At 47.7% G+C, this 12,106-nt stretch overlaps 1 protein-coding gene across 1 annotated transcript in view; it reads right to left on the bottom strand.

Moving 5' to 3' along the window:
- The window catches only part of Map3k21 (mitogen-activated protein kinase kinase kinase 21), a 33,288-nt gene that overhangs the window by 4,456 nt on the left and 16,726 nt on the right, over positions 1–12,106 (bottom strand). Inside the window, exons 4-8 of the mRNA XM_028889816.2 lie at positions 11,329–11,504; positions 5,229–5,469; positions 2,885–3,007; positions 1,791–1,941; positions 615–712 (exon numbers count right to left, since the gene is read on the bottom strand). Of these exons, the coding sequence (XP_028745649.1) occupies positions 615–712; positions 1,791–1,941; positions 2,885–3,007; positions 5,229–5,469; positions 11,329–11,504 (789 nt within the window). The remainder of the gene's footprint in view (positions 1–614; positions 713–1,790; positions 1,942–2,884; positions 3,008–5,228; positions 5,470–11,328; positions 11,505–12,106) is intronic.

The following is a 12,106-nucleotide window of genomic DNA, read 5'->3' as shown; positions in this document are numbered from 1 at the left end:
CCTGCATTTCCCATGAGCGCTCTGCTCATGCAGCCCCTTTTCCTCTGCTGACTCCCCCTTCTGGCGCTGTTCACCAAATCCCTTGCTTATTAAAAGGATCCCTCAGAGAAGGGGACATGGTGGGTGAGCAGAGCACCCAGCATACACTCAAGGCATGCACCTCCAGATTTGCTGAAACGTTTCGATGTTCTCACAGTATAAAAAGGTCCTCGTAAACACATGGGTATAAAAGACCAGCTCTCTTTACTACCAACCATCTTTGAAGGTTTACAATGGTTTCATCTCTTGAACTCAATCTACACTGAATACAGCCCAGCTCACCCTTAACCAGGCCAACTCCCACCCACGCTAAACTCATCTGGTCTATATGGTTAAGTGGGATACTTTTTTTTTTCTCCTAAGATACGGAGGTATACACTCTATCTCCCCAAACACTTGGAGCACACATCCTTAGTGCCATGAAGTCTGGATGCAAAATAACCTCTGGACTTAAGTAAAGCTCTAAAGGACCTGCTGTTTGCCCCTTCAGTGACCTAAAGGACCATATGAGATGATTCGGGGCCCTCCAGAGCTAAGAACACCCCAGCACATCCTGCGTTCTGGGACACGGTTACCTGGCTGGTCCACAAACAATGAAGCCAAAGGTGTAGTTTTCTGACTTTTTATTAAAAGAGACGACCAAGGGCTGTTGCCATCTGAGAGAGGCCTGACCCTGCGAGAGAAAGACATTTTCGTTCATATCATGTAATGGAACCGCAGGACACTCAAACACAATAACTTTTAGCAATGTATTTTTTGTTATGTATATGTGGTGTGTGTGTGTGTGTGTGTGTGCATGCACATGGTTGCTTGTGTGTGGTGCGTGTATGCGTGTTTGTGTGTACCACTGCTCCTGGGTGTGCCTGCATATGAAGGACAGACGTTGATGTTGTAAGTCTTCCTCAATTGCTCTCTGTTTTTATTGTATCAAGGCAGGGTCTCTCACCCATTCCGGCTAGTGCAGCAAGCCTGTTTGCCCTAGAGACCTGTAGTCTCCTCCTCTTGTGGGCCTGAGTTTACAGGCAGCTGCCATGCCTGCCAGCGTTTATGTGCATGCTGGAGATGAACGCTGGTCCTCGGGCTTGCCTGACAGCACTTGACCTGCTGAGCGTCTCAGCCCAGCAGCGATATTTTTAAAGATGCAAAGGGAGTACCTTTGTGCTTTTGAATTTTGAAGACCTAACAAAGTACAAATATAATCTTTAAAATATATTAGATTTATTTATCTGTTTACATGCTTGAATATTTTGCCCAAATGTATACATGCAAACCACATGCATGTCTGACTCCCACAGTGGTCAGAAGAGGGTGATGGATCCCCTGGAACTGGAGTTAGGGGTGGTTGTGAGCCATCAAGTTGGTGCTGGGAATCAAACTCCGGTCTTCTGCAGGACTGAGCAAACTTTCCAGCCCCACCCACCCCCAACACACACACACACACACACACACACACACACGCACGCACGCACGCACGCACGCGCACACACGCACACACACACAAATCACGAAATGATACATAAAAATGTCAAATTATTTACTGAACTAATAATCATTTCATAAAGTCTGTCCAACACACTGCAGAGCACTAAGTTACTATCCAGATGTCTCTGCATCCGTCTGATCGCTTCCCAGGAGGCAGATCTAGTAGCACTGACACGCACAACAGCACTACTACCCCAGTGCATGCAGTGTGCCCCCTCTACACACACACACACACACACACACACACACACACACACACACTCACATACCGCTCTCGGCCCTCTGGTTTTTCTTTCACTTGAATGGAGCTTGGTCCCCACGTACAACCTTTTCTCTTGAAATTCCTTTTCACATCTTCGAAGTCTTCTTGTCGGAAGACCACATTCCGCCCCCGGGGTTTATTGCTTTCATCTGAAGTCACTACATGGAGAACCATGGTTACATACTGATTTTACTGAAAAGTCCAAGAAGCCAGTCAGGTGCCTGACAGAAACTCATTCACCCATCTTGGAAAACTGCTTTTTGTATTCATAAAAAAAATTTTTTAAAAAGTCAAGAAGACTAGAAAAAAGGGAATGAACTGAAAGTTTAGGGACAGGGGATCCCCAACTAGTGTGGGAACCTGTCTCAAAGAAGGCAACAGGTAGGACTGGAGAGATATCTCCGCGGTTAAGAGCACTGGCTGCTCTTCCAGAGGTCCTGAGTTCAAGTTCCAGCAACCACATGGTGGCTCACAATCATCTTTAGTGGGACCCAATGCCCTCTTCTGGCAGAAAGGTGTACAAGCAGATAGAGCACCATGCACATTAAATAAATAAATACTTTTAAAAAAAGAAAAAAGAAAAGAAAAAGAAGACAACAAGTGAGCACCCATATCTGACGATCTCCTCAGCCTCAACCACTCTAGCAGAAGACAGGGATGCTCTCTGATGTGGCAGTGTCTTTAAGATGGCCTGGACTCCTGGCTCTAGGTCCCCACTGCATTGAGGCAATGTCACATTTACAGCCAAGAGTATGAGAGACTGGCCTAAGAGCCAAGACCAACTTCTTCGTGTTTTTCATTTTGTTTCATTTTCCCTTTCCTTCAGACAGTGTCTCCTGTAGCCCAGGCTGGTCTTGAACTCATTAGATAGTTAAGACTGTCCTTGATTTTCCTCTTTCCACATCCCAAGTGTTGGGATTATAGGAGTGTGCCCTACACTAGGCCCAAAGGTCAACTGTTATTTCCAGATCTTCACACTGTCTGTTCACCATCTCCCACTCACTCAGACCCACTGTAAGAGCACAGCCCACTCAGCGTGACCACGCGGCAGAGATAACGCTGATGAGGAGATGGGCCGCTGCACGGCGGGCAAACACTCACACTGGATAGCTCGGAGGCGGGGGAGCATCAAGGGGCTGCTGGGTGGGCTGCAGAGTCGGCTGTCTGAACTCCGGCGCTTGTCCAGGGTTGGGGAGGCCTGCACTGTGATCTTGTGCTGGAAATCTGAGGAAGAAAGAATCAGCTTTTCAGGGATTTACATGATCTCCTCACTGTCATTGGCACAGTCATGAACAACAGAGTCATCAGCAACTCTTCCAGGCACTGGCTAATTTCTGAGCACGTTTCTCAGGTGACCCTGTGCAATGTCTCCAAGACTCAAGTCAACAGAAATGACACATTATTCTGATAGGCACAAGGAGGCATGTGTTCATTTCTCTCTGTTCTTGACTGTGGATATGCCAGCTGCTTCCAGTTCCTGCCCTGAGTTCCCTGCACTGATGGATGGCCACCTGCTATTGGAGTCCTGAGGCTACCTCTGTGGGGCCGTTTTACTCCAGAAACTTCATGTGCTGGCGGCCTGGGGAACAGGGCTAGACGAGCGTTAGGAATAAGTATCCAAGCCATCCAACCTAGAGTGTGAGTGTCTCTTCCATAAGACACAAGTTAAACATTGCAGGATATGTTCTGTGTGGTGGTTTGAATGATAAATGTCCCCCAAAGCCCTGAGTGTTAGAATACCTGGCCCTAAGTTGGTGGGGCCATTTGAATGGGTTGGGAGCTAAGGCCTTACTGGAGGAAGTGTATCACTTGGGGGGAGGGTGGCTTAAAAGTGTAAAAACTCACTTCTGCTTTCCTGTGTGTCCTCCCCTGTCTCCCACCCCCCCTCTTACACACACACACACACACACACACACACACACACACACACACACACACAAACAGCTGCTCTCCTGTGTGTCCATTCTCCCGCTCTTCCACACACATGAACAGCTCCTCTTCAGTGGGCTCTGGTTCCCTCTGGCTTAGGTGCAACTTAAAATTCCCTGCTCAGAGATGTACCAACCCCTGAAGCCTAGAACCTCTTCGACTTTATACATGCTCAGAATACAACTTCAAAAGGAGCACAAAGCAGAGGAGTTTCACCCATCACCAAGTCAAAGCTTCTGCTCCGACCAAGCTTTCTCCCACGAATTCTGAAGAAAATACTAACAATACTAAGTATTTTTACCAAGTAGTGTAGGGATTGACAGAAGACTGCAAAAATCCAAGAAATTTGGTATGTTAACCCCTCACCTGCATACACATGCATTATACACACACACACACACACACACACACACACACACACACACACACACACACATAACTCTCTTGGGAAAAGAGGACAGAAATGATTGCTATTTCTTCATCACTAAAGCTGTCCTGTTCTGGGTATTGCACAAGTAAGAGTGTGTATGTGCATGGGGTTCTGTGTCCACACACAGTAAAGGCCAAGGCTCCAAATGCCAGCTGGTGCCAATCCTGTGCCAGAATTACAGCATTGGCACCATCTGGTGGTCATAAGAAGCTGCTGCATGTTAAATCCTTCCACGGTATTAAAGTCCTTACAACAGTAGATGTTTAGATCTTCTTTGACTGAAATCTTGTACCAGGTGCCAGAAAGCAAATAAACATGTAGCTGGAATGTCCTCTTTATTTTCAGAAAGGAAAATTCTAAATACTACAATCCAGGAACTTTTGAGAATCTGGCACAAATAGTTAATTATGTCAATCTGTCTTGAATGTTCCTCGTTATCAGCTGAGCAACGGCTGCCTCTAGGAGGGAGGGGTGTTGTTCCATCCTCTGTCACTGAAGAGTGGGGTCCAGCAAGGAAGAGTTCATACTTTCTTCCAGTGTTGGGCCATTTCCATCCTGGTTCTGTTGCTCGTTTCCCCGACCCAAGTCTAGGAAATGCTGAGAATTAACTACGGCAGAACACCCAGGACATGGCACAAATACTGAGAAAAGCCAGGCTATGACAAAAGAGGGGCTATGCATTCTGATTTTTCAGTTGCCTTCTCCTTTTTATTCAGTCTGGGACCCCAGCCCACACAATAGTCACTCACAGTTAGGGTATGTCTTCCCAGTTAATAAAAAAATTCCTTTATTCCTTCGCAGACACACCCAGTGTCTTGTCTCTCAGGTGAGTCTACATGCGGTCACACTGGCGACTGATACTAACCACCACTCCATCTGCCCATCACCAGCACTGGATGACAGCCAAAAACTCAGGGGCCATGATAGTGCCCAACTTCTCTTTCAGATGACACCCACCAAACTCCCTACGCCAGTGTGTCAGGACCACGGTTGGCAAGCATCTGCACACTCATTCATTCATAAAATTATTCATTCACATTTTCAGATTCTAACCCCCGACCTTTGCCCAATTCTGACAGCACAAACCTGAGGGCAGGCTGATGCGGTGGCCATCTTTCAGCCTCAGCCGGCCTCTCCTGAACTTCCCCTTTCTCTTCTTCACGTGCGGAGCCTCCTGGTTCAGCTGGAAGATGAGGACATTCAGCTCCCGCTCCAGCACATCGATCTCACGCTCTGCAAGCTGCTGCTCCCGGCGTCTGAGCAGCAGTTCCTGGGATTTCTGCTGCAGGGCGGCTCGACTCAGCTCCTCCTCCCGGGATCGCAGCTCCTGCAAAGTCAGGTCCCAGAGGAGATCAACATGGGCTTCCTGAACTGCTCCTGAAGCTCTTCACCGCAAGCTCACTGCATCCAAGATGACCTGAGCTGCCGGTTACTCAGTCTATTATTAACCTAGGGGAAACCACCCCCCAAAGCTGGTGCCTTCTCTTCTGTTAGTTCCTGACAGGGAAAGGCAATGCTCACTTTCACACCTGAGGTTATCACCACTGGATCTTTGCCTCTAGTCTTTTTGAGCGTCTAACACAGCTGTTCTCAACCTGTGGGTTGCAACCTCCACAGGGTTGACATCAGCTGTCCTGTATATCAGATATTTACACTACGATTCATAACAGTAGCAAAATTACAGCTATGAAGTAACAACAAAATGATTTTATGGTATGGGGGAATCACAACAGGAGGAACTGTATTAAAGGGTCACAGCATTAGGAAAGTTGAGAACCATTGAACTAACAAATAAATCATACATACATCAACATTCATCAACAAAGAACAGCTGTGAATGAACTAATTCATTCATTTATGTTTTGAGACCCAGTCTATGTAGCTCAGGCTGGCCTCAAGCTCACCAAGTTGTCCCAGATGACCTGAAATGTCTAATCCTCCTGCCTCCACCTCTTGAGGGCTGTGAATAGAAGCTCGTGCTACCAGGCTCCTGTTTATGAGGTGCTTGCTGGCATGGAACCCAGGGTTTCAAGAATGCCAGGCAAGCCTTCTACCAAGTGAGCTACATCCCTAGGCCTGTGAATGACCCGTTTCCAAATACAGCCTACAGTTATAACTCAATGAGGTAAGCGGTGGTTCTCAGCCTTCCTAATGCTGCGCCCCTTTAATACAGTTCCTCATGGTGTGGTGAACCCAGCCATAACATTCTTTTCATTACTACATCATAACTGCAAATTTGCCACTATTATGAATTGTCCGTGTAAATATTTGTGTTTCCTGATGGCCTTAGTAGACCCCTGGGAAAGGGTCTTTTGACACCCCCTCCCACAAGAGGTCACGACCCACAGATTGAGAACTCCTAAGTTAAAGGCTAATCCTTGTAGTTACATGTTACACATGACTATAGCTCATGATCCTTTAGGGGAAAACTGAGAATCCTGCACAGTTTTAAAGCATCTCAACGTTTCTCTAGCATGTTCTCTTCTTTATAGAGAAAAGCATTTGGGGTGGTTGCGTCTGTCTATGTAGCTCTTGCTGCTGCGACACCCAGCAGACATCGGTGCGTGCAGTCCGACCGTCGCTATCCAGACACTCCGTCTCAGCAGAGCCTTGTGCCAAGCTCTAGGAGGAGCTGTGGAAGATTCTTGGGTAGGGCTGTGACCTTCCAGAACCTTGAGATAGGGATTCAAACACTCGTGGCTTTATGTGATAGACCAGTTTAAACAGCAACCACTCAAAGGGACTCATCCAACTAAGACACACTGTGAGGAGCCACAGCCAGCCAGAGACCACACAGTTCACATCTCCAAGCCTTTGGACTTTTTCTAGATGGGCTCGGGGGTCATTTGAGCCAATCTACACATATCAGAAAGAAAAGAGGAACACAGTAAACCGCTGTCCTAACAACAGGACAGAATGAAAGTGAGACCAAGAGTCCACATGACAGAGAAATGTATCCTTTGAAGCAAAGGGTCCTCGGGGCTGTGGCAGCCAAGAGGACCAGAATTCAGTTCTGAGTGCTCTGATCTTGATTTGTTTCTCTAAGTAATTCACACAGACAGAGATACAGATGCGACTCGCCCTGACTCACAGGCCTTTCAGCTGCCCGCCCCACCACATGCCAGCTGGCTCTGACGTACAGACTGGCCAGTATCTCCTCACTGGCACATGCCAGGAATAGCCTGCTGTTTATCACTGGAAAAGAAAAAGAAATGCTGTGTAATTTTGAAAAATCTGTAGGTTTTTTTTTTTTTTTTTTTAAGATAGGGACTCGCCTGGCCCTGTCTGGCCTTGAACTTCTGATTCTCCTGCCTCCGCTTCCTGTGTGCGAGGGTCACAGGTGAGGGCGACCCATCCAGCTGCAAAGCAGTTCTGAGGCGAGTCCACACTGGAGATTGACTGCAGAGTACTTGAGGACAGGGGATGGTTTTGAACTCATCACACGCATCCCCCCTTCTCTGAGACTCCCTGGTTTTCAGTGGTGCTGGCCTCACGCTGCTGTTAACTGGGGTCAGCCATCCCTCATGCATCTTTCTAGATAAAGTGAGTAGGCAAACACTTTTATTTCTAAGTCCCTATCAAAGGGTTCACCCCTACAACAACTTCATGAGCAACAACAACAACAACAACAACAAATAGACTTTGTAAGGCGTTAGAGGCCATGATTGGTGGAAAAGCAGTCAAACTATGCGTCCTACTAAGTAGATTTTTAAAACTGGAAAAGCTGGGCTGGGGCTATGGCTCAGCTGGGAAAATGCTTGCCACACAAGCCCAAGGACCTGAGTTCAATCCCCAGACCCCACATGTAAAAGCCAGGCCTGAGAACACACATTTCATTACAGACAGGAGGATCCCTGGGGCTGCTAGCAGGCCAGTCTGAACTGAGGAGTTCCAGATTCCAGTGAGAGACCTTGCCTCAGGAAAGCAAGGTGGAGAAAGATTGAGGAAGACAACTGAGGTTGACCTCTTACCTACACACACACACACACACACACACACACACACACACACACACACATAATAACAATAACATCATAATCATAATAATAATGATAAAGTAAGCTTGAGAAGCATGTTGTAGAGTGGGAAAAAGACCTCTGGAGTGTTAGAACACACAGGAATACTCTGAAATCATGAAACACAAAAGCCTTCCTTCTGTCTATGTGGTTACTAGCAGGAGCATTTGCCTCAAGGCTCAGTGGGGACTTTCTGGTAATGGCAAAACCATTTTCCTGCAAGAAAGGTTAATGGTTAATGAGGACCAGCACTCTTTGAGGGCCGGTGGTGCCAGGTGCACACAGGGGACCCAGAGACAGACAGCAGCGATAAGCAGCCGGAGTGTGGGGAGGATTCACCATCTACAGAGCCATGTGGACGAGAGCCAAGGGCTGAGCATTAACTGGATGTGAGGCCTCCTCCCCCAGCCAGTGGTCGGGAAAGGGAGATAGGGCACGTCCAGAGGGTTTTCCACCCCTCGGGAAGATGAGATTAGAACCCTTAGAGCACAAACAGAAACACTATTGCTGATTCTCTAATCACAGATCACAAGGCCACAGGGGCCACGTGGAGGAGCCATGAGTAAGAGTCAAATACAGAGACAAAGCAGACGCCAACGGGAAAAATCCAGAAGGATAATAAGAAAACGGCTGAGCATGGGTAGCGTGCCTGTGGTCCCAGCCCTCGGGAGGCTTAGGAGACGGACTGCGGTGAGTTCACAACCGGCCTAAACTACACGGTGAGTACAGAGCGGCCTAGGATACTAAACAAGACTGCCGCAGTGCCAGGAAGAGGGAAAAAGAAGAAACTGTTAAGTCTCCAGGTTGACGCCAGCACCCAGAGAAGGCTGTGACCATTCTGGAAGCGTTATTTTATTATTCTGCTCGACAACATGAGAATTGCCCCATTCCTGTGCTCACATCCTGCAGTTTCAAAACTGGTTATCAGCAGTTAAACAAAACACTGCCAGAACACTTATGCTGAATACTATCACTCTCAAACTTCAACTGTGTGATTTAAGGCCGTTTTCTCTCAAAATCTCCTGTCGCTCCATAAAATCAGTTTAGTTGTGGGTTTATACACCTCATTTCAGAATGCTTGAAAACGAATTGGACAAGTGTACAAAAAAATAAAACTCTCAAAATTTTCCTATCATTTTAAGCCAACCAAGTGTGTAAATGTTTCCAGAACCCTACAGAACACCTTGCCAAAAGGCATCCCTCCAGAAGCGGCCGTCATGCCTTCCTCTTCCAGCAGGTTTCGTCTTTGTCCTGAGGCACATGCTTACATGGTACTTACTAAGCCGGAGGCCTGTGCTGGGCACCTCCTCACAGTTCCCACTCTCTTCTGTGACACTCCGTGGGCAGTGGCACAGGGACCAAGGCCACTCGGCAGCACCCAGCTGAGCCCAGAGGCAGCCAGCCTGTCTGAGCCAGAGCTCCAGGCACGCAGCGTATGACAGACAGGCACTCCTGGTCATTCTGCACAAGCACCAGGGAGGGAGGCTGGGCACCAGGCAGCAGAGTCCTCTGACCGGCGGAATCGTCCCTGAACTCAGTCTGGGGGACCAGGATGCTCGCACGAATCCCACTGTGGAACCCTTCGGACAGTAGGCAGGATGCTTGCTCCTCATCTGTCCTAGAGTCCTAGGGAGGGAAAATTCCTCCCTGGATATAACTTCAAGCTGACGAGTGACTTGAAATATTACGCTTGCTATGTTATGGGTGCACATGCACAGATGTGTATCATCACACGTATGACGGAAGAATTTAAACTATTAAACACGTACACTTATCAAACAACAACAGACCTGGATTCCTGAAAATGCTCACATACTACAAAGATGCTTTTAAAAGAGTAGGTGCCATCACCATGTCACAGAGCCATGCCTGACATCTGGCTTTGAAACCTGGTAGTGACATTTAATAGGTTCTGTCACCACCCCCATGGAGACCAGGCTTGCTCAATTCACAGCCCCAGCCATCCGCCTCACACCAGCTCCCATGGCTCTTGGTGCACTGTGAGCATGGTGAGGTCAATGCTCGGTGTGTGCCTCATTGCTGGCTTACTTTATTCCCTTCATAAAGTCTGTCGGCCGAGTACAGCAGAGCCCATACTGAAGAGTTCAAAATGCACACATTTTCCTAATCTCCCCCACAAAGCAATAGCCTTGGAGATCAGAGAGGACATATTACAAGGACCAGCATCTGAAAAACTTGACAAGACATGGCCTAGAAGAACATGGACCAAATATGGCTCTGATTTGCCAAAGCCAACTGTGAAATGACTCCCTTGGTCCATCTGCACATGGAGCAAGCAGGAAATGACCTGACAGGGCACACCATGGTGTGAGGGGCAACACTGCTGTCGAGGGCTCAGCCATGCCCAACCCGAGCACCGTGGGTCACATGCAGCTGAGGACAGCTATGAACAGAGCCCGGCTGGAAATAACAAACTTAAAACTCTGTAAGTGGGTTTTGTGACTGGACTGCATAGAGCGGGAACTTTGTGAGGAAACTGTCAAAAGGTCAGGTGTGTCAGTAAGCTGCTTACTGGGCGAAACCTGAGTTCAATCCCTAGATCCCACAAAAAGCCAGACACAGGGGCTCCTCCTAACTCTAATCCCAACACTCTCCCAGCAAGATGGGAGATAGAGACAGGAGAATCACCTGGGAGATCGTGGGCCAGCCAGCTTGGGGTACCCTGTCTCAACAAGGTGGAAGGAGAAGGAAATTTCAAAAGTTCTCTCTGACCTTTACATCTGTGCCATGTACCATGCAAGCCTACACACACACACACACACACACACACACACACACACACACACACCAAAATCTTCAAGCAAGATAAATATGGAAGTAGTATGAGGTGAGGGTTTGATTTAAAATACTCCAGTTTCAGGGGAAAAAAATGGAAAGAAGAAGCATGTAAAGTGATCAAATTGGACATTTGGCAACTCGTTAACGTACGGGTTTGTTATGCTATTTCTTGTCTCTTTTCGACTTGGAGATTTCCTGATAAAAGGGTTTTTCTTCCCAGTTGTATGTTCTCAGCACTCTTTATTTTAACCCGAAGGAAAGCAAGCATCAACAAGGACTGGCATCTGACAAATGGCAGAATGCTAACAGTGGTCCCCGGCTGGTGTCCCCACGGTTTACGGGTGTACTGCGCAGTGCGTCTGCTCTCTTACCTTCTCCTTGGTTCGAAGTTCGTTGAACATTTGCTGAATCTCCAGTTTCCAGTCTTCCTGCATGGAATGGAAAGACTCCTGGGGCATCTCAGTCGCCACCGCCCCTTCAATGGCAGTCAGCTGTTGAAGAATTAAGGCAAACGAAGGGCGGATATGAGGGTCTTGTTCCCAGCATTCTGCGACAAATGAGAATCACATTACTTTCCCCTCTCAGTACGGCTAGGATGATCTCCAAGATGGCAGGCTTCCCAGTTTGACACTTGTCGCTCTAAAGCAGAAGCCCCTGTCTACAGTGTTGACTCCTGGAAATCTTAAGGGCATATCAGTGAGCGCCTGAGTGTCCCCGGTCCCAGGCACCCATGTCAGAGGTGAGCAGACACAGTGAGACCAGCCTGCTTTTGCCTGTGTTCACTGTGACACTTGATTCACAGATGCATGGTTTCAATGCTGAGGCCTAGCTGCTGTCGCAGAATTACATATCTATAAAATACAAGTCCCCAAGCCAACGTCTGAAGGATGTTATAATTACCACAGAAGTTCTAAGAAATAGATTAATGCTGGACACCGTGACACATGCCAGTAATTCCAACACTAGAGAGGTCGAGGCAGGATCCAGGTCCAGCCTGGATAACACGGTGGTGAATTTGCAGCCAGCCTGGGCTACAGAGTGAGTTTGAGGACAGCCTGAAATACATCATAAACTTTCATCTAGGATGGGATACAGAGTGAGGTCAAGGCCAACCTGGTACACATAGCAAAACCCTATTTTAAAAAAATC

Source organism: Peromyscus leucopus, chromosome 5, assembly GCF_004664715.2.
Source record: "Peromyscus leucopus breed LL Stock chromosome 5, UCI_PerLeu_2.1, whole genome shotgun sequence".
NCBI classification, from domain to species: domain Eukaryota; kingdom Metazoa; phylum Chordata; class Mammalia; order Rodentia; family Cricetidae; genus Peromyscus; species Peromyscus leucopus.
This window is presented reverse-complemented; position numbering and strand designations above follow the sequence as displayed.